Raw genomic sequence first — 27,058 nt, forward strand, 5'->3', positions numbered from 1 at the left:
AAATGCTATTTGACTGGGTGAATAAATCTACAAATATCAGCGCAAATCTGCGATCGAATATGCAGATACTGATAGTCACTTGATATGCTAATATCGGCCGATATTATCGGTTGGCGGCTTAATCGGTCAAGCTGTAAATTATAGGTCTATTACACTGTGTAGGTGATTCCTCTGTAAGTAAAATAAACAACTCACTGCACCACTGTATGTGTGTGTTTTACTGCTGACTGCAAAACAAACCCTCTAGCAGGGATAATAAAGACAACCTTGAACCTTGAACCTTGAACTGTTTGTGCCATGTGATGCTCTACGTGCCCTGTGGACTTGCTTTAATCTTTGTGCATGACATTCGATAGGACTTGCTGTTATCGTTTCTCATCACAGGGTAAAGACGTGCCCGCTCAGGAGGTTTAGACCCAGATGAAATACATGCTGAATCTTGTCTGAAACCACACAGCTTTTCACTTTTGATGAAGAGATTGGTCCCTTTCCTTTTGGATTTAGATATCGTTTGATCTTGTTGAAGTCATATTATCTGAGTGCAACTTACATTTGAAATGAATAAACTCTACTTCTCAGTAGTGAGTTTCTTTGATGGGAGTTAAGCTGTCTCTGTTTCCTGTGTAATTCATCTGTGATCTTATTTCTAGCTTTCTGCAGTTCAAAAACTATAATGACAAGCAGCAAGGCAGAATATATAAGAATATTCAAATACTGCTGTAAATCCTCAACTAAAGCTGACATTGAAGTAGATACCCATATGTAGTTTATAGTTTCTACTCTGATACTGAATAAGTCCCTCTGACGTTTAAACCAGCTTGTCTGTTTACCCCACTCTGAATATTTCTGTGTCTGTAACTGCTAAGGCATTAGATGCAGATGACAGCAATTCCAGCTTACCTGTGATTATTGTGACTGTATATAAACTGCTCTTCTTCAGACAAATCAGGAAAAAATGACGTAGAAATCCACATTCGCCACCTCAGACATCTTTAAAATAATCAGTAAAATACTGTGCTGTGCTGATTTTTCAGCAGCTTCTCTGCTAACATTAACTTTCTTAGACAGGAGCACCTTTTTTATGTAGATCTTTAAAATACAAAACATACATTGTTTACTGATGGTTTTACATGATTTGATAAACAAAGCCGATCTCTTCACTTCAGCTCTTGCAACCAAGAGTGCAAAAAATGCGTGATGTCAACATGGATTACTGTCTAAATGAAATCAATCAATCACTTTACGGTTGGTTGTATGCTAACTCTGCCTGGGCAGGTTTGTCTGAGCAGGTGTGGAAAGTCACAACCTTAATCTCAGGCTGAATTTAGTCACCGCCACTTTGTTTTTTTGCCTTGCATGCTACTCTGCTGTTTCCACTGAACCTTATTGGAAGGCCTTGCAGACAGTACCATTATAACACTAATATCATGACTTAGGGTGCTTTCACACTTGAACAATTTAGAGAAGTTGTTCGGAAACAGGGGACAATTCCTCCTTGGTCCAGTTCGTTTGAACATATGTGAAAACAGCAATCGCACTCTGGTGCAAGACAAAAAAAGTAAGCAGAGATCATCTTGGCTTGCGCCCAATGAAACCCTGGTGTGTTTCGATTGCAGTGAGAACACAATCAACACAACAACCTGAACAAATAGCTTGACTGGTTGACTCATCGCCCTCCAGTAGCCGTAGTAGTGATAGAAGTAGTTGTCTAGTATGTGCAGTAAATCATATGTCTACTATTACATTTTGATTACAGCTGATAATCAGCATAGAAATAGTAATAAGTTAACAATACTCAATGTCTCACTGTTACTTCACTTCCATTGCAATGTCATGAAACCAATATCAAACAGCGCCTTGACAATTGTGTACCTGTCCATTCTCCTGTCACTAAAAAGTCTACTGCCAATCTCAGGCTCTACAGAGAGAAAAAAAGAAAGACAGAAAATAAGTGATCTTGATTATTTTATTTCTCCTGTAAATATTTTCCCCATCCCTGGTCTCGGTCATACTTACCCTGTCATTTTATAGGACAAAGTAATGGGTTTTAAACTGCAGCTTTACTGGCTGGTGGAGTCATATATCTGTTAAGCAGTAATTTTAGTGTAAAGGCTAATGCTAGGGAATCACTGTGTGCTGCAATGATTTTTATGTTGCTGTCAAAGTGAAGACTGGTCAGTGTCTCTGTGATCTCTGCAGAGCTGAAATGTAGGATGAAATGTACGTTGTCATCTGTGAGTCCTATAATGAATTGGTTTCCTGCTGTGTTTCATAGTGTGGGTGGGCTCATGCATCATAATTCAACCCATCAATTGATATTTTAGAAAATAAAACAAGACGATACGATATGATATGTTCATTACGACACATTATGATATGATTTCCCCTTGGGGAAATTTGTCTTGCTCTGCACCCAATCAGCTGCCTCCACAGTCATTAATTCAGTAAAACAACAAAAACAAACAACGATCCACATCTAAACAGAGAAACAAATACCAATTAAAAACGAGATTGCACATTGCCCATTCCGCACAAGATTGCATAATAACACAACATACATGGGAGGAAAGATAAAAAAAAACACTATGCTGCTACAAAGCCTCAGCTTTAAAAAGAAAAATCATTGAAATTCATTATTTTTCAACAAAAAGTGCACCATTGTAATGACTTTCAGCGTTTTCTGACCTTAGGAACTATTTCATAGTTCTAGGATCTGTCGGAACCCTCCCTCTTTTTTAGAGGTTCCACACCACAGGAACTATGAACTATTTTAGTTCCTAGAACCCCATTTAGAGGAACCTTTTTAGTTCCTGCTTCACAGTAGGTACCATGCTGGTACGAAGGCAGACAGAAAAAAAGTCCCCATGTTGTGAAGTTCTCAGGGAACTCCCTCGTGGATAGTTCCTCTTCAAAAAGTCCCCAGAACTGTTTGGTCAAAAAAACACCTTATGTTTGTTTTGTTTAGACCCTGGTTAACTAAGTTGGACACTAAGCACGATGATAAAGGATCTAGCTCCATCGTCAACTCTACTAAACATTTTCCTGATGGAAACAAGTTCAGATAGAAATAGCTTATTATGCTCAGTATTCCACCAAACAAAGCATCAAAAACACCATGCCACTGGCACAAAACACAATCCAAAGTGAATATAATGTGTATGGTAGTGTTTATTGGAAGGTTGATATGTGAAGTTACAAGGTTTTTGTTTTGCTTGTCAGTGATTGCGAAATGTTGGATTGAAAAATGAAAAACAAATCCAAAAGATGATTCACTATTTATTTAAACAAACCACACATTTGCAGTCATGGCAGTTAGATATCAGGAATACGTCAAATCTGTCTCTACTTGCATACAGGCACAGGACAAGACAGGTACTGACTGCAGAAAAAAGAAGATCTTCCTCACACCTGAGATCTTGTCAATCCAAATGTGTGTCCATATTTCAATAACGTTGACCATTGGGAGCTGAACAGTGTGCAAACTGTTCTACTCTTCTATGCTTTTGGTGAGCGAAACCAAAGCTTTCTTTATGCCTGCTTTCACTTTATTGGAAAGAATTGTTGCAAAGCTGTAATGATTTTTCGGTTTTAATGATGCTAATTAAAATGTATGTAAATCTTTGTTTTGCTTTAATGACATTAAATGAAAGTATGGACCAACAATTCTGTTTGATTTGTTGTTGGTGGATTGTTTAGCTTCCCATTAGAGTAAGCTTTTTTTTCATTGTTTCTCACAGATGGCAGCATTTCCACTCTTTCTCATTTGCATAGAGTTGGATCAAAGTACGTGAATGCCTAATGACAACACCTTGTTACTAAACATTTGATGTAAAATTATGGACTTTGCATAACATTTTTATTCAAAATGTTATGCAAAATAAATTGAGAGGATCTGGGAAACATGGCTGGTTTAACACTTTCTCTCCATTGCAGGGAGCAGGGCTCAGTCCCCTGCAGCCCTGCCTCTGGCTTGGCGTATTAATAAACCTATTTGGCAGTGCATGTTGAAACTGGATAAGGACCATGTACTAGTCTCTGCTCATGGTCTTCTGTGCTGCTCTCTGGGCTGTAATACCGTTTTTTATGCTAATGCATAATTTAATTCCATTCCTCAGCAAGCGAAGACAACTGTCTGAAATAACAGCGTAAGATAATTCATTAATACAGAGGAGATCTGGTTAACATAAAACGCATTAAAGCCCAATCACAGTTTTTCCTGCTTTCAAGAGAATAATCATATCCAACCTGACACTCTTCTTTGTGTCTATGGTGTCATTTTCCAACGACCATTTATCAAAACTGCATTATTCAAATGATATGCAGAAATTCTTTGAAAGCTCTCACGACAATTTTCGGTTCCTCTTCATCTTATCTCCCGTGATTTCCTTTCTTCTAGTCTCGGGAGCCTCTGGCGCTGTGTGACCTGAAAGCAGAAGTCTCCCCCAGGATCTCGGCCGAGGACTTAATCGACCTCTGTGATCTGTCTTTGTCCGGGCCCACGAAGAGGACCAAAATCGGCAAGCCCAAAATCATAGCTGTGGACATCCGCAGTCTAGAGGAGTATCCTTACTACATCTTTTAACATGTAAAATATACCTTCCTTTTCAACAGTTCTTCTTATAATGATGATGTTTCATTATTCTAATATACTGTTTAAACTTTCCCTGCCAAGGCTCGCCAGGAAATGGTACAAATAGACCTGAGCTTGTTTGGACAAGCTTGGATTGAGTCCAACAAAGACAAACAACAAATGCTCTGCTGAGATTTTTGTTCGCATTACTAAAATATGTGTTATTGGCAGGCATAGATAAGATTGCTTTCAGAAGCTTTTACTCCAGTAAATACGCTCCAACATGCAGCTTTTGTGTTACGTAAGCTTTGTAAACATTCTGTTTAACACTTCATCCAAACCCATAGTGGATATGTGAAAGCCATGAACTTTTAAGCAAGCTGTGGGTAAAGGAGCACTTCAGAAGAAGTACTTGCACAATAGTATTAGCAAAAGTATTTACTCACAGGTAGCCATGGGAACAACATAGCTGCGGTTTTTGAACGTAAACTGTGGGAACCATCACATTTAAAGGAACATACTTAAAGAATACAGCTTTTTTTTAAAGTCCAGCAAGTAAGAAGATGAAACAGTTTAACTTTGGGTTTTGGAGTGGAGGTCAGTATAATAAATATCCAGGGACAAAATTAACATTGGATACACCTTTGTGTGTCCAACCTCTCAAACAATAATCCACTTCATTATAACTTTCAGAAATACCGCTTCACCTCTCTTCTTTGTCTCTGCTCATTCTCCCGAATAAAGCAGAGTGTTTATTGTGAGGTCAAAGTCATTAGATGCATGCCAGGTGTCTGTCAAATCTGTGACTCATGCATCTCTGAAAGAACGCAGTTTATTATGACATAATTAATAGACTCGTTTGTCATGGCTCTAAAATCTGTCTGACATATGAAACAAATCTTTTTATTGGTGATAATGACAAATGCTTTCATTTATGATTTGTTCATCTGCACAAGGTCAACAATTCATGGTAGCACATAGCATTTGTTTTTTTGCACATGTGGTTAGAGTGTGAAAAGACCTCGGTGGCAAGGAGAGACACTGTATTGTTTTAGTTTGGGGATTAGAGTCGATGCTTTCAAACTCTGACACTGATATTTTTATTACACCTGGCTAACAAACACAAACACACTCCGCTGCTTTGAGTTTTTTCTCTCCTGTTTCAATCAAGGCCCATCAGTAAACCAAACCGTTTCTTGTAGGATCCGAGTCAAAATCCTTAAGTGTATGCCTTTTATTATTTTTAACAAAACAGAACCTTTTTGGCCCAGTTATGTCAAGACTTCCATATTTATACCCTGTCTGTGAAATCTTCTTTGAATCACTGATGAATATACATGTATCAAATAATTCATGAGAAAGAATGACACAAGTTAAAAAGGGTCACGAAACACAGGATCAAAAATTGTGCACAGTTGCAGTCTGAATACAGGACAACCTTTGTCATTATCTCTCTGTGCCTCTAATCTCTTGCTTACCTCTTGACCAATGTTTTGCAAAGGTTTGAAATTGAACTTGAAGCCACGAGAGCAAAAACTGCACGGTTCCCATCGAATGCAAGTAGTGGCAGATTCGGGGTGGATGATCTGCTTCAGTTATCTGCTGCCAGATTTGGCATCACTCCGTAAGGCCCTACTTATCCTCCCAGGTGGCCCCTCCACACAGAGCAGTCTGAGATCTGGATTGTAAAGAAGTTTAGCCTGTAAAACCGAAATGCGTGCTTTTCACTTCTTTGACTACCCCTTAGTTTTCTCTTGAGCTTGTTCATTGTTGCTGTTGTTTTTACCCCTGAGAGAATTCTGTAATCTTGTCATTGTTTAAACTGTCTGCGTATGTAACACTACATTATTTTGCAGCTGTATACTCAGAGATCTCTCTAATAAAAAGAGCAATTTAAAAAGTTGTGGGACAAGATGAGATTCTAAATCGTCTGACTTTAAACCTTTTTTTCCTTAACTTAAGAAAAGTTAAAGTGGGAGTTTCAGGACAGCAATAGCACACATTCAGTTGGTGGAGAAAGAGCAGCTGTCTTATATAAACCAATTCTCTTGTAAGCCCCTTAGATTGAAAATTTAAGATTATAATGCTTGGTGCATTTAAAGGCCTCTTCATGCACCTTTTTAGCACTCTGCACGGAATCACAATTATGCTCAAGAATCTATTTCTCCTTTGCAGTTTTTTAAAGTAAGGATCAGGGCATATAGTGTTCCAAAAACATTGCCTTTACAAGAGGTCCTGAAGCAGTGAGCCTCAAACCCTTAGGTCGTTAGTGGAATGAGAACGATAATAAGAAGGGTTAAAGAACCATTAATCAATAAGGATTAGTGAATATAGCGGGGAATTCCTTCCTTGGGCTGGAGCCTCCTGATAGACAGAGGCTCCTCAGGCAAACTCTCATGCACAAAAGGGATTTGACCACTTTCACAGGATTTGGCAACCTTTGTTCACCTTTATTATGATCCCAGGCAAAGCTGTGTTGTGGGTGTCTGCGGTCACGAAAGTGGATTAGATTAAGACCTTTTGTGGAATAATCAGGCCAATCTAGATTTAGCTGTCAAGGTATTCAGCGATTCATCTCGGTCGTGAAACAACTGGCATGTGCCTCTCGCAGTTCATCGGCGGATTCTACTCCAATGGGATTGAGGGTTATACACTGGATTATGTAATATACTGACTCTAAATGTTCTTGTGGCACTCGATGTGATTTAGTGAACACTGTGATTTTACAGAGAAGGAGCTGAGCACCACTTATCGTAAAGTATGAAGCCATAATGGCAATAGCGACACTCGAAGGAACAGGACAATCTCCTTTTCTCCAGAGCTATCTTTCAATTATATAACACTGTCCCTGTGCTGATACTTTCCCTCACCAAGGCCTTTTTTACTCCCTTTCCTTTTCTACTTTTCTTTTCTCTTGATTTCTCTTTCATTATGTATCCTGTATCTTTTTCTTTATTCTCCTTTCCTCATGACTGCTTTAACAGCCAGTTTTTCCCTGCTTTCTCAAAGCTCGCCTTACATACTGTTTGAATTAGGACTCGGTTTGATAAGCTGTATAATACGCTCTCTAATAACGGTATCATTGTGCAGGCTTGATATAGTTTCCTCCCGTCTGTTGCATATCTGTCATTCCAGGATATATTTGGTTCCTATGAATTTTCGAGGTGTAGCTCAATTTAAAAAAAAAAAAAAAAAAAAAAAAGGTTCCATGTCATTGTTTCACCCCGGGCCCAGTCAGTGAAAGCTCTGCTCCTTAACCCCCGCTGTCCCTAGCTTCAGCAGAGGCCATATATCCGGCAGCATCAACATCCCCTTCAGCTCAGCGTTCGGCGCTGACAGCGAGCTGCTGCAGTGTCCTGCGACAGGAACCCTCCAGAACTACAGAGGACGAGTCATCGTGGTCATTAGTCACGTCATGAAGAGTGCTGCTGTGGTGAGAGGGCACACACACACACACACTCACACAAAACATACACACACACACCTGTGTGCAGCACAGCCATACATACACAGTCTTTAATCACTGCATGCTTTTACTCTGATATATATATACCAAAGATTTGCATTGTATTGGTTTCTATTGAGATATTACAAGCTCTTTGTTGTGTTGTCAAGGTCAGTGCTTTTTCTGTGAGACAATGTAATCAGCTTTAATGATATCTCTGGCAGGCGTAAAGTGGTACCATTATTGTTTGACTGTGCCTTGGATATTGAGTTTGAGTTATGTATTCAAGTTCTTTATCGTCATTGACAGAAAAGAGAGGGAGGGCAGTAGTTAAAGCAGATTTAGATAAACAAGGGTAACATTATACTTCCTGGTGTTGTGAAAGTGCCCTGTGCTGCTTCTTAATCCATAAACTCCCTCCCTGTTTATTGATGCATTTTTAAACCAAGCAAGCACCACGTGGGCGGGTTTGACTCAGACGGAATTATCGAACTGTTTCCTGCATAGTCACTATTTTAATATTTGTTGTTGTTATTCATATTTGTGCTTTGGAAGAAGATGTCTTAACAAGAATTACTTGGACTGCCCATTGACTTTGCTGAGTCATGTATTTTCCCCTCGCAAAAAAATGGTTATCGCTTTGGCGATCATCTGAGATTTTCCAAATGTTTAGCTGTATTTTAGCACATGGCTACAGCATTCTATGGAAATAGCCGGATGGTCTACAGGATTCTTAGAGGAGCTTCTTTTGATCCCTTTAGGGTCTTTGGTGGGGGTCATGTCAGGGGCAGTGAAAGCAGACCTCAGGGTCATCTTGTCTTCCTTAAAACCTTTCTGATCATCAGCTGGATCTCACTGGTGTTAGAGTTAGATTAGTCAGACTACAAACAGCATGTGGCTAATGAGTGCATGTCGTTTAAGGAGGAATTTCTGATGCATTGATTGTTTTGAATGATCTGGATCCCTACCTGATTTTAAAAATGTTCATATGGAACTACCCAAAAACAACATTATCCAAACTCTTATGTACCCTCATCTGAGAAACAACAATTAGAAATGTATTCTACTTACACCACTAAACATTCATTTAAACAAATTCAACAACAACATAAATCTCTACAAATGAATTACAAGAAATATTCTCAAAAACGAGACTCGTGATACTGTAGTCCATCTGGAGATACATTTTAATATGGAGATCTATACAGCATTAAACTTCTTGCGTTCCTTCATTTTCTTCAAAGTAAAGTGTAAAATACATATTTGTAGTTATCCAGTGTTCCAGTTCATCCTATCAAGTATTCATAAGTTACATGGAAACAAAGCCGGATGTCTGTCTGAGTATGTCTATCGTCTTTGTGGTCAAGGATGTAAGTGAGACTGGCGGGTAATCGAGCTCAGACAGGAGAACATGAAACAGTAAACACAGTATACGACTGTGTAAAGCTGAAGGCCATGTTTTGTCATGTTTTATTTTAGATAATAAAACCTTCTATGATAGAAAGGAAATATAATGGGTGTCAATTAGCCTATCGGGCATTTGATTTTTTCCTGAAACCTCTGACTTCACATCTAGCGCCATTGTTAAGTCAAACCTTCTTCATTTGGTGGCCAATTCAAAGCTTTCACATGACGTCACGCATTCAGCTGAAAGTCACCAGATAACATGGTCACTCTTTAAACCGTAACACCAGCAGGGACTTTGCCGTTTGTAGCGATATCAAATAGTGTCCCGTTTGTTGTATGAGGGTCGCAAGAGCCCAAAACTCACAATTTATTTTAATAGCTCTGTTAACTTCGGTTGTCAGGTGATATAAACATGTGTCGTTTGTAGTAAATTTTAAAATATAATGCCCGTGCTGCAGTTCTACAATGTTTTCAACGGTAACCACTATTTTCCTGAGCACTTTTTGCCCTCCGCGCTGGTCACGTGACTGAAAGCTATGAATTACATGCAAACCTAGAGGCTAATTCTAGCATGCTAATATGCTAACGAGATCCCATGAATCCTAAACATTTTAACATGGTCACTATAAGCATGTTTGCCAGTTAGCATTCAGCTAAAAGCTCTGCTGTGCCCTTACGGTAGTATGTCCTAAAAAGACCCCGTCCCCATGGAGTGGTTATAGACCGAGGACAATATTTAAAATGCAATGTCTCCTGCTGTCTTAGTCCACGTATGTCCAGCAATGCAATAGAGCTAGGTGAGGAGGAATATTGGAGGGTGTGCTTATATACAATTATGAGCCAGTCACATCGTTTCCTTCTCTTTTGAGCTCAATCATAAAATCTGTACAAACATTAGCTCTGCAATGGAGAATGATTTTTTTTCTGTTAATATTAGGAAAAAGAGATTAATGATCCATGTGTTAGACATTTCCCACATAAAATGACTGATTAACAATTGAGAGCAGACCCACTAGATGTGTGCTGATGTGTTTGGCTTAATTTAGCCTGATACCTGGTGTTGCATGTACTTAAATCATTGTACATACATGGGGCAGCTGTGCATAATGGAACTGGACTCTGATTCAACATATCTTCAATGAGGATTTGCCAATGAATCAATATATATGTCCTGTTACATTAATAGTGATTTAATGTAAAGAAGCAACAGCTTTACTGTACAGCCTAAATCAGCATATCCACTCAATTGGTGTACATTTCCTGTTTTTCTTTTTTTATGACTATTTGGCTAATTCTACGCTTTTCAAATAAAGTCATTACTTTTAGGCTGTAAAAAAAAATCCCCAGAATGGGAGCAGAATGAATCACACACAATTTGGGGACATCTATTCTTAGCAAATTTCTAAGATAGATTTCCTAACAAAGAAACCCACCACTTGCTTTACGCCTGGAATGAAGTCACCTGCTATCTGTTTGAGCCTCTTCTTTCACATGTTCACCATGCAACGTGCCTGGCACCCAAATACTAAACAAAGAAGAAAATGGAATTTTTAAGGTCAGGAAATATATCATGTTTGTACCGGTGCTGGGACTGAAGCAGGGAACCTTCTCGTGCTAACATGAAAGATTTTGCTAAGACACTAATCCTCCATATCCAGGCATCTGTCTTTCAAAATCCACAGCAGCGTGGAGAAAACCCAGAAAATCTTGAGGTAGACAGAAGTCTTTGTGCAAATGAAAACAATTGGCTCATTAAACAGCTCCTCTGCGCCAGGTTTTCTTTGATAAAATACTCTTAAGATCTCTGTGGTTTAGGCTAACGAGTCTGTTGTACGGTGTGGCAAAATAAAAGCGACTCTGTCTTTGGCCTTTCTCTAAAAGACCCCAGGACCTAAGCAGAGGATGAGACTGTGTTTTACATGAATCATTCATTGTCTTTGACATTTCAGTGCACAGAAATAACTTTGCTCCTTTCAGCATAACAGAACGGAGAAGCATATTGATCATTATAAATTCCACTTTTGTGCTCTCCTTAGAATAAATTAGCCAATCTCAAATTTAAAAACTCAGCAGGGATGTGGCTTCAGGCAACATCTCAATTTAGAAAAGATGTCCTCCTTCCATATGTTGGAATGAAAAAGAGCAAAATCACGAGCTCTTCCTAATTGAAGAGACGGTCCTGAATATTTATGGACGAAGCAGCGTGGGCTCAGTTTCAAACCAGGTTGCGAGAAATGTTCAAGAAATTTGTGCAAAATAAAGGACGACTTCCTTTGCAGAAAAAGTTCTGTAAAAACGTTCTTTTTAACTTTTTATGGCTTGATTCATGATTAGGATCTTATTAAGGGATCTACTGCCAAATGTGTAATTTCCTGCTACAACACACAGAAGAACCTGGATAGATAGACAGAAAAAACATTTAGAAAAAAATATACCTTTAGCATTCATACAGTACCTTTCTCTACTAACAACCGTCATCTCCTTTGTTTTTGGTGTTTGTGTGTGTGTGTGTTTGTGTGGAGCTTGTATTTATATTTTAATATATTTATGTTTTTATATATCCTTTGTTTTAGCAGAGAGGACTTGTGATGCTCGTGACTAGTGATGCCCCGCAGCAATACGTTGAAAGACACAACAAAACAAACATTTTCACACGGTTAAAAGTATTCCAGAGACATTCATAAATATTCTTGTGTTCATTCTTGCAAACGCATGCCTTGTTGCATAAGTCACATTTTGAATCAGTTGCATTTACTTTCAGTCAGTAAATTAGTCACTAGCTCTTCAGAAGTGTTACAAGAGAGGACAGCTGTCATGTGAAAACATGATGGGTGCAGCATTACTAAGAGCAGTCTTTGACCAGTTCGTCATACACCTTGATTTGTTATAAGTTGCCAAGCCTTGTTTGTAGACAAGAGAGTAGTCAAGTAAGAAGAGATTTTACCAACGAGTGCCCTGTATATTAACATGAAACTGTTTTTTACGACTTCCTTTGCAGAAAAAGTTCTGTAAAAACGTTCTTTTTAACTTTTTATGGCTTGATTCATGATTAGGATCTTATTAAGGGACCTACTGCAAATCATGTCTTTTGTGTCTTTGAAATCATTAGCACAGAAATCATCATGTCCTTTTAGTTTAAGCAGAGGTACAAAATCAGCTTTATAACACAGGCGTAGGTCAAATTATTTTAAGATTCTGTGTTTTGCAAGAAGCCTATTGGTCCACTCCAGGTTAAAGAGAACACTAACACCTGAACCACACCAAACCTGGCAAACCCCCCACACTCAAAGATTTATGATAGAGCTCAGTGACGTGGAGCAGGTGGCAAAATTAAAGGTCGATAAAAAAAAGATTCAATTGTGCTTAAATGTCATTCACATCGCAGCAGTGGTATTTTCATTAGTGCACTCACAGTGGGTTCAGGCTTCTTTGAAATCCTTTCATTTTTATTATAACCTATTGGCATTTAAGCATTTAAGGCGTGCGCGTGTGTGCTTGTGTGTCAACTGAAATGAAACATTTTCAACAGCACTCTTGGTTCACACATTGCAAGTTCATTAAAATTTCATAACAGCTGTTGTGTAAGATATAATCTAACAGTTGGATACAGATGTTTCAGCATCAGATTTCTTCACACTGACATATGAAAAACCACACAAACGTCAAACAAAGGCAATGTGTTGCTAAACCAAAGTTAAATACAGTACTGTGCAAAAGATTTAGGCAGGTGTGAAAAAATGCTGTAAACTAAGAATGCTTTCAAAAATATAAATAATGATTGTTTATTTTTCTCAATTTACAAAATGCAAAGTGAGCGAACAAAAGAAAAATCTAAATCACATCAATATTTGGTGTTACTACCCTTTGCCTTCAAACCAGCATCAATTCTTATAGGTACACTTGCAAAAAGTCAAGGATTTTGTAGGATTGTAGTCAGGTGTATGATCAACCAATTATACCAAACAGGTGCTAATGCTCATCAATGTCACATGTAGGTTGAAACACAGTCATTAACTGAAACAGAAACAGCTGTGTAGGAGGCTTAAAACTGGGTGAGGAACAGCCAAACACTGCTACCAAGGTGAGGTTGTGGAAGACAGTTTCATGTCACAGGTCATACACTATGGCAAGACTGAGCACAGCAACAAGACACAAGGTAGTTATACTGCATCAGCAAGGTCTCTACCAGACAAATATTTCAAAGCAGACTGGTGTTTCAAGATGTGCTGTTCAAGCTCTTCTGAAAAAGCACAACGAAACGGGCAACGTTGAGGATCGTAGACGCAGTGGTCGGCCAAGGAAACTTAGTGCAGCAGATGAAAAACACGTCAAGCTTATTTCCCTTCGAAATCGGAAGATGTCCAGCAGTGCCATCAGCTCTGAACTGGCAGAAACCAGTGGGACCCAGGTACACCCATCTACTGTCCGGAGAAGTCTGGCCAGAAGTGGTCTTCATGGAAGAGTTGCAGCCAAAAAGCCATACCTCCGACATGGAAACAAGGCCAAGCGACTCAACTATGCACAAAAACATAGGAACTGGGGTGCAGAAAAATGGCAGCAGGCGCTCTGGACTGATGAGTCAAAATTTGAAATATTTGGCTGTAGCAGAAGGCAGTTTGTTCGCCGAAGGGCTGGAGAGCAGTACAATAATGAGTGTCTGCAGGCAACAGTGAAGCATGGTGGAGGTTCCTTGCAAGTTTGGGGCTGCATTTCTGCAAATGAAGTTGGAGATTTGGTCAGGATTAATGGTATCCTCAATGCTGAGAAATACAGGCAGATACTTATCCATCATGCAATACCATCAGGGAGGCGTATAATTGGCCCCAAATTTATTCTGCAGCAGGACAACGACCCCAAACATGCAGCCAAGGTCATTAAGAACTATCTTCAGCGTAAAGAAGAACAAGAAGTCCTGGAAGTGATGGCATGGCCCCCACAGAGCCCTGAGCTCAACATCATCGAGTGTGTCTGGGATTAAATGAAGAGACAGAAGGATTTGAGGAAGCCTACATCCAGCCGACCTAGTAGAATTGATGCTGTCTTGAAGGCAAAGGGTGGTCACACCAAATATTGATTTGATTTAGATTTCTATTCTGTTCATTCACTGCATTTTGTTAATTGATGAAAATAAACTATTAACACTACCATTTTTTTTTTTTAAAGCATTCTTAGTTTACAGCATTTTTTCACACCTGCCTAAAACTTTTGCACTGTACTGTAGGTCAAACAACAGTATCTTTTTTTGTTTAATGAATAGACTCAGTGACCCTATCACTTAGGGCGGGGCAGCGGAGAGTGGTCGAAACCGACATTCAGAACCTCTAACCGACGTAATCTTGCCCATGTCGATTATTTTGATTATTTTCAGGGCAGAGACAAGTGACGACACATTCAATCAGCGACATGGAAGCAATGTCCGTCATTTGGACACATTTTGTCTTTAGGGAAGACGATACTGAACAAAAATAAGTTAACTGTACACACGGCGGAAAAACTGTTTGCAAGAAATGCAAGTTATTCATTTTCTACTGTTTTAGAGAAGTTCATTTCTAATTTAAAACTAAAATGTGTCGTTTTCATTTCAAGCTATTCTTTGATTTCAGTTTGAAATATTTAATTGATTACCACAAAATAGTTAATCAGATATGCACCCTTTCATTAGAAAAAACATCCCAGCTTTAATAGTTGAGCATATTTACAGTAGAGACAATTTCAGTGAACTGTGAGGGCAAAAAACAAAATAATCATTGATTAATCGTCATCGAGGTAAAATGTTCAATTAATCGTGATGTTGATTTGAGTTCATATCGCCCAGACCTACTATCACTGACTAAAGACAGCAGACCAGCTGCAAGGAGACAACATGCTCTGCTGTCATTGTGATGAGGGCGCTCTCAAGACAGAATCACATTTTCTAACAGTGTCCACTGTGCGGAAATACAAGACTTTTTCCTTCTGTGATTTTGAAAAAAAAAGCCCCAATTTCTGAAGTCTAATGGAAAGAGCAAAATGACCCCTCATTCTAAAGAAAGAAAGATTGAGAGGTGTTTTTAGCCAAATGTGTAATTTCCTGCTACAACACACAGAAGAACCTGGATAGATAGACAGAAAAAACATTTAGAAAAAAATATACCTTTAGCATTCATACAGTACCTTTCTCTACTAACAACCGTCATCTCCTTTGTTTTTGGTGTTTGTGTGTGTGTGTGTTTGTGTGGAGCTTGTATTTATATTTTAATATATTTATGTTTTTATATATCCTTTGTTTTAGCAGAGAGGACTTGTGATGCTCGTGACTAGTGATGCCCCGCAGCAATACGTTGAAAGACACAACAAAACAAACATTTTCACACGGTTAAAAGTATTCCAGAGACATTCATAAACATGTGTTCATTCTTGCATACGCATGCCTTGTTGCATAAGTCACATTTTGAATCAGTTGCATTTACTTTCAGTCAGAAGTGTTACAAGAGAGGACAGCTGTCATGTGAAAACATGATGGGTGCAGCATTACTAAGAGCAGTCTTTGACCAGTTCGTCATACACCTTGATTTGTTATAAGTTGCCAAGCCTTGTTTGTAGACAAGAGAGTAGTCAAGTAAGAAGAGATTTTACCAACGAGTGCCCTGTATATTAACATGAAACTGTGTTTAAAATTCAACTGCTATTAAACAGAAAAATAGCAGCAGGTACAAATGAGAGCCGATGCCTCTTCACCACAGGCAGTCTGTACCGTCTGCGAGAGGGGAGAGGACTAAACTCTGCATAGAGAGGGTGATCTGGGCTCTGCAGGAGGGAAGTCGCCTTTCTGACCACCTGCCTGCTGTAGTACTTTAACCAGTCTACCAAGTCTACCGGGGAATAGCACACGGGAAATTAGCCACAGGTCAGATTCAAACCTGTGGCATAGCATCTGTACAAGGGGCGTTTGCACACTCACAGGCGCCCCCACATGTCCAATCTTGTGCAAATAAATTGCATTGAAATTTAATTGAAACTAACTGTCAGAGAAGTGTTGATAAAAACTAAATTGCAACTGTAGAGTGTTTTATTGGATTGAGTGCATTTTAATTGATTGTGTCGAGCAACTACAGAGGGCAGGTATTCTTCTATATATTAAATCTCACTTTCTCTCGCACAGTCAAAGACGTGTGTTTTGTGTCATCTGTCTCTGTACATATACAGATATTTGCCAAGTTTTGAAATGCATTTCACATAGTACATGTCAGTCCTCACATATTGTGGATGACTGTTATTGCGAAAAGATATGACGAGTAAATCTCGTGTTTTGCAACTGCAGGAGGACACTGTAGTAACTCCAAGATCACAGAAACCATCTGAGTCACCTGAGGTGAAAATCACTTGTCAATTTCTCTTTTCTATTTTTTCCAGTTTGCATCCCACCTGGTGAAGGTCAATTTCCCACGGGTTTGTATCCTGGATGGAGGGATCAACAAGCTGAAGCCCACTGGACTCTTGACCGTCCCCTCCCCTCAGATCTGAGCCCATACGTCAGCTCCACATAAACAAAAGGGATGAGCGGAAAGACTGGAAATTGTCATTAGCTGAATTTGAAAAGGGGAACAAAAACAGTCTCGTCACTTTACTGATACATTTAACACAATGTTTAAAGAACTATTGTGCAAATTAAATCCAATTTGATTTGTTAAGCTAACATGCCTAACAGAGCATTTGTTGTTGTTTTGCTGTCTTAAAACAAGAATGAATCTTTTTTTTTTTTCCTGGATTAATTGCCATGTGTTGTTGTAGCCACATACTGAAACTGATCTGTCTGTGACCAATAATGCACTGTCTGTTATAATGTCTGTTCTGAGCCAGTTGATCATTAGAAATGTGTTAAATACTCAGCAGCTACACAAGTACAAATCAAACTGTCCTGTCTGTGTCATGATGTCCGTTATGTGCAGTTTTTTTTTAACACTGTCAGAGAGGCATTCATTACCATGTCTTTGCATAATTAATGCTATAGTTAAATGAACTGACTGCATTGCATTAAAAGTATTACTAATACCAAGCTCCCCTCGTGTGTAAACAGAGAATAAGAACTAACAAAGAAGCAATGCATAAACATTATATCATGCATTTTCTATTCTATCATTCATTTATGATACGATATGATTTTACCATTTCTGACAATTGAGACAAATACTGAACATTAAAGACTTTGTGCAGTAATAATTTGTGAGAGCTGGTGTAGTTTGTCATAGATTAAACGGGTGAACCAATGAATAAATAGGCAGCTAAGTTTTACAGTATATGTGAGAAACAACAACAAGAAGACACAGTGATTTCTGCACAATGTTTTTGGTGGCTTCTTACCGGTAAGTATTAGTTGCATCACAAGAAACTTTCACAGCAGCAAGATCTTCAGTATTGACTATGTTTGGGCGGCAGTAGCTCAGACTGTAGGGACTTGGGTTTGGAGCCAAAGCGTTGCCAGTTCAAGTCCAGGTGCGGGCCGAAGTATGGAAGTTGGTCTGGTAGCTGGAGAGGTGCCAGGTCACTTCCCGCGCAATGCCGAGGTGACTCTGAGCAAGGCAGTGCACTCCCTAGAGATTTGGCAAGGTCCCTTTGTAGCAGCCCCACTCTGACATCTCTCCACTAATGCATGTCCTCAAGTCCTATTTGTGCATGTGTATATTTCAGGCCTGTGTGTGTGAGAAGCCTGTCTCTCTCTCTGTCAATAACAGAGTGTAAAACCAGAAATTCCCTCAGGGATTAATAAAGTATGTTAAAATTCAATTAAAAATCCAATCACATTTTAAGAAATTGTTTAATATCATGTCACATTGTGTATAATTGAAACATAATTTTTTCTTTGTTTTTCATTAAAACATATAAGTTTTATCGTTGAGTGTGATGATTTCACATTAAGCTGTTAAAAAGCTGTTTTTTTTTCTGCACCACCATAGGATGTGCCAATCTGCATCGAATCTTGTGGTTTTGCAAAGTTGGCAATTGTTTGTACATGTTCAACATTCCCTCAAGGACACTCCCACTAGAGTCTATTTAAAAAGAAGTCAGTGGGGATAGCTTTAATCATAAGGGCAAGTCATCAAAGGAACTTCTTGGCCTCATTAGCAGGTAAGACAGGTGTAAGACATGTATTTGATTTTTCAGGAATGACTAACTGGGAGAAGACTATCGTGAATATTTTATTGCCTCTTTTATTGTTTCCAGATCCAGTAGTTTTGCCCTCAGGCTCATCAGGTGATTATCAATTTAATACTTTTGTTTTTAACTCCTCAACATTGTTCTGCTTTCCAGAGTGAAAATGGTGAAATATCAGGTGACCATAACCACTGGCGCTATTGCTGGTGCTTCCACTTTTAACCATATCTTCATTAAGCTGGTGGGGACAGATGGGGAGAGTGGTCGCAGTTGGCTCAGAAACTTCAAAGGGGCTTTAGCCTTCACCACTGGAGCAGTAAGTCTGAAATATTCGTTATGTTTAAAATGCACAACATGCTTCTTCAACTTTTCCTCCTTAAGACAATCACCCCTTTAATACCAATTTAGTGTATCTGATGTCAATCCTCAGCTTGGTCATCTTTTGTTGGTAGTTTCAGAGCTTTTCTCTCATTTTCCAGGTGTCTTGTTTTTCCATCTGCAACTCTGCCTCCATTGGAAAGCTAGTCCTGATAGAGCTGGACAAACAGCGTCTCCCGCTTTTTCCTGAAGACAGTTGGTTCCCTACCAAGGTGGAAGTGAAATCGCCTGAGGGAGTCACCTACACCGTCCCTATCTACCGCTGGATCACTGACAGTGCGGTGTACCGCTTCAGAGAGGGAAGAGGTTAGTGGGCACTTGCTTGTCTTACATAAGCAGCTAACTGACTACACCAAACATTAAGTAAAGATCAGTTCTGCCACCTACAGACCAAGAAGGCTAAAGTAGATGTATTTTATGCCAACATGGTATTTTGAGACTATTTGAAGTCTTGATGTGTTTCTTGCTTTAAGCTCTGACAGTCTTTGATGACACCCATCATCTTGGCAAGTACAGTCGACAGCAGGAGCTAAAGCAGCGAGAGGATGATTACCGGTGAGAGCTTTGAGATTATACATATTCAAGTTTTACACATCCTGGTAGTGATATTAATCCAAACCTGCTCAACATCTTGTTGAATATGTTAATTATAATTATTTACAAATGACTTTTTGACACTGATGACCCTGCCAGAGGTTTACTTAGATACAGTGTTAAACTATTTACTTGCAGCAGTCTCCTTTTAGTGCTAATGTGTAAACAGATTGTCACATGTTTTTTAAAAAGAAAGCTTCCCATCCTCCTCTGTTGTCTACAACAGTCTGTGGGGTGATTTCTATGTAAAGCACTTAGTTTACATCTTACAGAGGGACAAAAATGAAGTCTATGCATGTTAGCCTACCTTGTGTCTCTTCAGCAAACAGTTAGCAACGTCAGCTTTCTTTAGCTTAGGACGTCTTGCTGGTGTCAACAACACTGAGCAATGCGTCCAAAAAAAAGTATTTTATTGAGATAAGCCTTTCTTGGACAACAAGGTTAAGATACTGGAAATGGATAGTTGTAGAGAATCCATTTATCAAGGCAAGACCAGTTCTTGAACCTATATCCGTTCACTGGTTAACCTCTGCAGTCATAAGAGCCGTTACAGCTGTGTCCACAGGGGGCGCCAAAATCCACATAAACTGAAAGTTCCTCTCAGGAGCTCGAATGTCTTATTTTTCTCATTATTTGTCTCATTAAAGTGATTGACGATAAAGTAGTTTGAAAAATCATTGAGAGACCAATGCACACCAGTATGAATTTGAGTAAGTGCAAGCAAGCTAACTTTAGCCCGCTTGCTTTCTCCTGTTGTTGATTGCAAATTATAATCATAGTTGTATGTTACTAAGCTAAGATAGATAGGCATAGATATTGACCAGGATGAAATATGTGACTGTACAGGGCAAAAGTGTCAAATGAATGTGAGGCTGGTCAATCACTTATTGCATTGCGTCAAGTAGGTTTTTCGGCCAGTTCCCAGAATGCTTGTGCATGCTAATGGAGCACAGGAGTGGGCTAACTACAGTTCACTGAGCAGCCACGGGGGATACAACAATGATTTTCCTACTCAACAAAGTTTATTGAAAATGTGGTATCCTAGAACCATGCACTACAATTGCAATTTGGAGAAATATGTGTCATGTCTACAACGCATTCATACTCTAAATTAAACTGCAGCTACACTACTGTTTTAAATACAAAAGCTTTCTAACTTTGATCTCTCTGTTTTCCTCAGCTGGGATGTGTATAAAGAAGGAATACCCCATTGTATGAAGGCAGACAACCCTCTCTCTCTGCCTTGTGAGGTCCGCTTCTCCTTCACCAAGACCTCAGAGTTTTTATTCACTGCAGCTTCAGGGTAAAGTCCTCAGATTCTGTCAAAGATCTATTCATAGAAGCATGAACCTGCCTCACCTACATGAAGTCAGGAAATGACTTAAAACATTGTAATTAGAATGTTCTTTACTTTTATTTCCAAGACTGACTGAGCTGCAACTTAATGGACTGGCTCGTTGCAAAAAGAACTGGACTGATATTGAGGACATTGAACGGGTGTTCTGCTGCAAGCGGACTGCCATATCAGGTAATAAGGGGAGTTCAATAGAGTACTTGTTATGCATGTTAAGACATTCATCTGTGTTCTTTGTATATTTAACTGTATTCCATTATGCTACTGAAGGAGTATCACAATTGTTTACATTCCTGAGGAAAGCCATAGGTTTCATTGAATACTGAATGGGCTATTGGCCTCTTTATTTGACTTTATTTGACTCTTTATTTGACTTTATTTGACTCTTTATTTGACTCTTTATTTGACTTTATTTGACTCTTTATTTGACTCTTTATTTGCTGTTTCTTGACATGTGCAAGTTTTCTTATAACATGCTTTGCTGACTTTGCATGTAATCAAAATCCTGTATGAAAACTCAATAGCAAACAATTTGAACCAGTGACCGATCATGTTTGTAGGAAAACAGCTATTTCCTCTTTTCTAATTCACAAGTGGTGAACAGTTAAACTTATAATCATTGTTTTTTTAGCGAGATTTTTTGTCTATACGTTTGGAAATCTTTGAAGTTCAGCTCTTCTATTTCCAGACTATGTTCAGGAACATTGGAAAGAGGACGCCTTTTTCGGCTACCAGTACCTCAATGGCATCAACCCCATACTAATCCGACGCTGTTCAGTCCTACCGGAGAACTTTCCTGTCACTGATGGCATGGTCCGCCTCCCTGATCAATGTAGCTTGGAAGATGAAATGAAGGTGATTGTTTTGACAGTTTTTATCTTATTATTAGAATATTGTTTTGCCCCATGACATGTTAAATGTGAAACTTGCATGCTACATTTATTTTGGGTAATATTCACATCAAGTCATTTCCCATCCTCTCTTTAATTTCATATAGAAAGGAAACATATACCTGTGTGACTACAAGCGCTTGGATGGAGTGGAGGCAAACATCATCAACGGGAAGAAGCAGTACTTGATGGCTCCCCTCGTCCTGCTCCACAAAACACCTGATGACAAGCTGATTCCAATCGCTATCCAGGTAAAATATTTAATTTAATTTAATTTAATAAATTAAATAAAGCCAATAATAAAGCTGCAACTGGTTATTATTTTAACAGTAAGAGGCAGGTTTACATGCAAACAGGACGTTATGATAAAATAACGAATGTATTAAAAGTCCTGACCACAGCTTAGCGCTAATCTATGGAGCAGCTAAAGCATTTGGGATATCAAGTATTAAAAAATACACGTTTGCATGTTTGAAATATTTATTGCAGCAGCTGTAGCCTGTACATAGTTTGAATTTGGCGTTTAGGATGTAGATTTATTTCAAAAACAGAAATTGAGAAGTGATGACATAATATCTTAAAACTCTGGTCAGAACCTTTAGGTGGATGCTGGGGTGGTAGAGCAGAGGGAGAGACCAGAAACCGGTCTATTGGTAGGATGTGTGTGATTTGAGATTGTGAGAATGGCTCCTGTTAGTGTGCAAGTAAAGATTCAAAGCTTCTTTGTTTTGTGGGTTGACAGGCAAAACAGACAGACAGACAGACAGACAGACAGACAGACAGACAGATATTACCCTTTGTAGTTAGTGTGCAAACTTGTGCAAAGAATAAGAATCAGAGAAATATATATTTTGTCTTTTCATGCCAATTAACATCCCGCTACCCTCTTTCACTCTGGTGGAAATAAAACAGTTACTGAAAATTGTTAAACACACACACACACACACACACATACAAACACACACACACACACACACACACACACACACACACACACACACACACACCTTCAATGAACAACACCTTCCTTTCTTCTCCTGCAGCTGAAGCAGACTCCAGGAGAAGACAATCCCATCTTTTTTCCTACTGATTCCGAGTACGACTGGTTGATGGCCAAGATTTTTGTGAGAAGTGCAGATTTCAGCGAACACCAGCTCAATGTTCACCTGCTCCGCACTCATCTGCTGGCTGAAGTGTTTGCTGTGTCTCTGCTGCGCAATGTGCCCATGGTGCATCCACTGTACAAGGTAACAGCAAGACGGAACACTTACCTTGCTTTTTACTTGCTGTTTCTCATATGCGCAAAGGTTTATTAAGCATAATGTATTAATGTGTATATACTTAATACTAAATGGTATAGAGGCATCAGAACTATGACCGTGTCTTTTAACATTGTTACTAAGAGAGTTTTTTTTCCCCCCTCAGCTCCTCATTCCTCACACTCGCTACACCCTGCAGATCAACTTCTTGGCTCGACTTGCTCTAATATCTGACACAGGTGTTTTCACACAGGTAAAGAGAAATACACCGAACACTAATTTAACAATGTCTCTTGTTTTTTATATCATAAACACTGTTCCTCATATTGACTGTTCCCCTAGTTTTCAGCTTCTGGTGGAGAAGCAATGCTCCCAATCCTGAAGAGATCACTGTCCTCAGTGACCTACAGCTCCCTCTGCATACCAGACGACATCGCTGAGCGTGGGCTGGAGGCTGTGCCCAACTACTACTACAGAGATGATGGACTGAAGGTTTGGGAGATCATCCACAGGTACTGTAGGCAGTTTCCATTCTACATTATGTTTCTACATTATAACACTTTGGAGCAAAAGTGTAGAATATTTCTTCACATGTTTGCCATTGTTATCATCAAGTGTTACACTTTGCTATGGTGAGTTAGAGCATTACGAGGCTATGAAGTATATTCTGGTGAACAAAGAAACTAGACGCATGGTCTGACTAAGGTAAGTGTAAGGCTTCAATGTTGGAGCAGGGTTTGCCCTCATTTCCATTGCAAGGTAAAAAACGTGTTAAACTTTACAAGTGTAGTTGTATCACACCCTCTTATTAGAGGAAGTGATGGTGACTAGTACAGGACAACTCAGCTGTCCATTTTTTTAATCAGGCAGGGTGTCCAAACCCTCGCAGGAAAGCAAACTGAAAATACAGTTGTAGGATTATTGGGTACATTTCATTTCATTTCATGTTTGTGGCCGTGCACTAAAATATGCCTGGCTGTGAAATGTTACATTTAAAAGAGCTCCTGGCCATGTATTCAGACTTATAAGCTATTTTATGCTCATATTTTTTGCTTTGGGGGAAGGGTTGATTTTGCCACAACTGATCACTCATGACTAAGGTATTTGACTCATGACAACATTATCAACAACTCACTATTCAGAGAGTAGTGGACAGTATTGATCAAACAATACAGGTTGTTAAAGAATACTAGATGGTAAAAAAAAAGTGAAAGTATGCAACAAAACATTCTGGTATTGGACCCCTGACAGAGTACCAATAAACAGTTAGCTTTCCCAAACTATTTTTCCAGGTTTATTACAGCACAAATGACAGGCCAACAGGATAATTGCCACCCAGTAGCTCTGTACTTTATTATTATTATAATAATAATATTAGCTTGAATTTATGTAGCTCCTTTCAAGGGACCCAATGACATTAAACCACATAAACAAAGACAAAACACTTAACCAAGTCCATTAGGGTGGGATTTCAAGAGATTTTTGAACATGTCCAGGGACTAAGCATTGCGGATAACTCCAGGGAGAGAGTTCCAGAGGGTCGGGGCTGTCACACTGAAGGCTCTGCCCCGAAAGTCTGCAGGTTGGTGTTGGGAAAGGAGTGCAAACCAGTGTCCAAGGATTGGAGGTTGTTCCGGGACTGAGTATAGGGATTGAGGAGGTCAGAAAGGCACTGGGGGGGAAATGCATTTTGGGAGATTTGTAGGTGTGGAGGAGGATTGTGTATATGTGATGCAGGACATGACTGTGAGCCAGTGAAGGCTGATGTGCTGCCAGGGCTTTGTGCGGGTGAGAACCCTGGCAGCTGAGTTCTGCACATACTGGAGCCCGTCCAGGGCTTGACTAGGTACCCCGGATTCCATCGCAATAATCCAGAGGAGAAGTGATGAAGGTGTGTATGAGAGATTCTGCAACAGGGTCTGCGAGTGATGGCCTGAGTCTGGAGATGTTTTTAAGACGGCAGGATGAAGACTTGGTCATGGAATTGATGTGTGACTGGAATCATAGGGTGGAGTCCAGAATGACAACCAGGCTACTTTGATAATATGACCGTTGTATCAGTCTCCACAAGTCAGTGAATTGGTATGATTTAGAAAATGTCAAACTATGTATTTGGTCCCATTTTTTATCCAGTGTGTCAAATATTGCACCAATGTCCTTAAAAAAAGAACAACACTGAGCAGTCTAATGACACATCTGAAGTGTTCTAGAAGAGTTTCTTTCTTCAGCCTTGGGTATTAAAACAGTAAAATCCAACCACAGTTGTGATCATCTCCGCATTTCTCAGGTTTGTGCAGGGAATCCTCAGCTGCTACTACAAGAAGGATGCTGACGTCCAGCAGGACTCTGAACTACAGAAGTGGATTTCAGACATTTATGAACATGGATTCCTTTCCCAACCCTGTGCAGGTGGGCTTTTAGGACCAGATAACTTTTTTATAATGCTAATATGGACATTCATGTACAGTTATATTATAATGCAAATATTATTCAAACTTCAAGTAAGTCATTTTATCTTTAAGTAATACGCTTTGTTTTCTGTAATTCTCAGGAATTCCAAAGAGCCTTACCACAGTGGTTGAGTTGATCAAGTTTGTCACCATGGTGATCTTCGCTGGCTCAGGACAGCACTCAGCTGTGAATACTGGACAGGTGATTTTTATTTATTTGTTTAATGAAACGACCAACTAGAACGTTGGTAATTTTAATGAATGAAGTGAAGGCATACTCGTCCTTAGAGAGTAATGTGAGAAATGCCCATAATGACAACGCTAACTAGTAGGTGAAATGATTTACATAGCCTTAATGTAGGTGGCCTTTTCAGGTAATTTATCATGACCCAAAATATTGTATAAATAAACATTTTATCTTGTTTTTGGGCTCGTGTCAGTCAGAGTCAGAGGAAAACCAAAGTTTTGACAGATCATGAGGATGTAAATATGAATGTATAAACCAAAGTTAATGCTAATAAAGTAGAAAAATGTATCTTTTAACTCACACTTTGTGAACCTCATGGTGTCACCTGTGGATAAATAAGAGGGTCACTAAAGTCATATGATTCATCCTCTGAGGATTATTACTGTGTAAAGTTTTCTTCTATGCAAACTTCACTGCCTGTCAATCATTTATTCATCGCAGTATGACTATGGTGGCTGGATGCCCAACACTCCCATCTCCCTGCAACTTCCTCCACCAACCACCAAGGGGACAACAAGTGAGGCCACCATGCTGCAGACGTTCCCTGATGTCAATGTGACAGTTCAGGGAATGTCCACAGTGTGGTTACTCAGCAAGCAGTCCTCTGACTTTGTAAGTATTGATGACTTTATGTAGAACTACATAAATCACATTTGTATCCAAGTTATGTAATGTAGCTTATTGTCGTGACACCAAAAAGCTCTTTGAGCCAATTTTTATTAAAAAAAAAAAAACGATCACAATTTATCCTATTGTACGTCTCACTATATTGAATAAACATTTGAATCTAAGTGGGCGAAAAAAGCTTTAAACATGTCATTGATGTCACCAGGTCGCCCTGGGAAATTACCCTGAGGAGCATTTCAGCGAGGAGATTCCCTGCAAGCTGATAAAGGATTTTCAAGGAGAGCTCCAATCCTTGAGTGCAGAAATCAAAGCCAGAAACAAGAGCCTTGAAGTCCCATACACATACATGGATCCAGAAGCGGTAGAAAACAGTGTGGCCATTTAAATTTCAGAGAGTGTGACCTCATCAGCTCTGTGTTACCAAAAAGTGAGGAAAGGAGAACTGTATGATCACTCCTCTGAATGTGGTCAATATATGATGATCTGTGATTTTTAACCCTAACCCTCTTAGTTTTAGTTTGTGAATATACAGGACATCTTATAACAATACGTGTGAAATGCAAAATCTGCTGCTGCAATGACAAGTTTCTTACAAACATGTAACTTTTATTAAAAAAATATGAAAAATGTCCCGTGTTTGCTGACTTTTATTTCACCAAGAAACAAGAATGAATTAGTTAGTGATATAACTGGGACATTTTATGT

The 27,058-nt window shown here is 39.2% G+C and overlaps 2 protein-coding genes across 3 annotated transcripts in view; both read left to right on the top strand.

Annotated features, from left to right (window-relative positions):
- The window catches only part of tbck (TBC1 domain containing kinase), a 47,634-nt gene extending 30,013 nt beyond the window's left edge, over positions 1–17,621 (top strand). For both annotated transcript variants that reach the window (XM_061058323.1, XM_061058331.1), the window contains exons 24-26: positions 4,397–4,560; positions 7,844–8,003; positions 16,815–17,621. In XM_061058323.1, the coding sequence (XP_060914306.1) occupies positions 4,397–4,560; positions 7,844–8,003; positions 16,815–16,925 (435 nt within the window). In that variant the 3' untranslated portion in view covers positions 16,926–17,621. The remainder of the gene's footprint in view (positions 1–4,396; positions 4,561–7,843; positions 8,004–16,814) is intronic.
- Positions 17,622–18,374: 753 nt separating this feature from the next.
- On the top strand, positions 18,375–26,982 carry LOC132990211 (polyunsaturated fatty acid lipoxygenase ALOX15B-like). Its single transcript, XM_061058340.1, has 15 exons — positions 18,375–18,527; positions 18,711–18,870; positions 19,034–19,238; positions 19,406–19,487; positions 20,707–20,829; positions 20,951–21,054; positions 21,569–21,735; positions 21,878–22,021; positions 22,814–23,017; positions 23,196–23,282; positions 23,372–23,541; positions 25,317–25,438; positions 25,581–25,681; positions 26,168–26,338; positions 26,559–26,982. Exons 2-15 carry the CDS (start codon positions 18,718–18,720, stop codon positions 26,736–26,738), a joined length of 2,013 nt encoding a protein of 670 aa, XP_060914323.1. The 5' UTR covers positions 18,375–18,527; positions 18,711–18,717; the 3' UTR covers positions 26,739–26,982.
- The last annotated feature ends 76 nt before the right edge of the window (positions 26,983–27,058 follow it).

The sequence above is a fragment of the Labrus mixtus genome, chromosome 2 (assembly GCF_963584025.1).
Source record: "Labrus mixtus chromosome 2, fLabMix1.1, whole genome shotgun sequence".
In the NCBI taxonomy this organism is placed as follows: domain Eukaryota; kingdom Metazoa; phylum Chordata; class Actinopteri; order Labriformes; family Labridae; genus Labrus; species Labrus mixtus.

Excerpts from the sequence above, each read along its gene's own strand:
- LOC132990211 (XM_061058340.1), top strand. The coding sequence starts at position 18,718 with ATGGTGAAATATCAGGTGACCATAACCACTGGCGCTATTGCTGGTGCT. Across the intron at positions 21,736-21,877 it reads GCTTGGAAGATGAAATGAAG|AAAGGAAACATATACCTGTG; the intron begins GTGATTGTTTTG and ends AATTTCATATAG. Across the intron at positions 23,018-23,195 it reads TGGTGCATCCACTGTACAAG|CTCCTCATTCCTCACACTCG; the intron begins GTAACAGCAAGA and ends TTCCCCCCTCAG.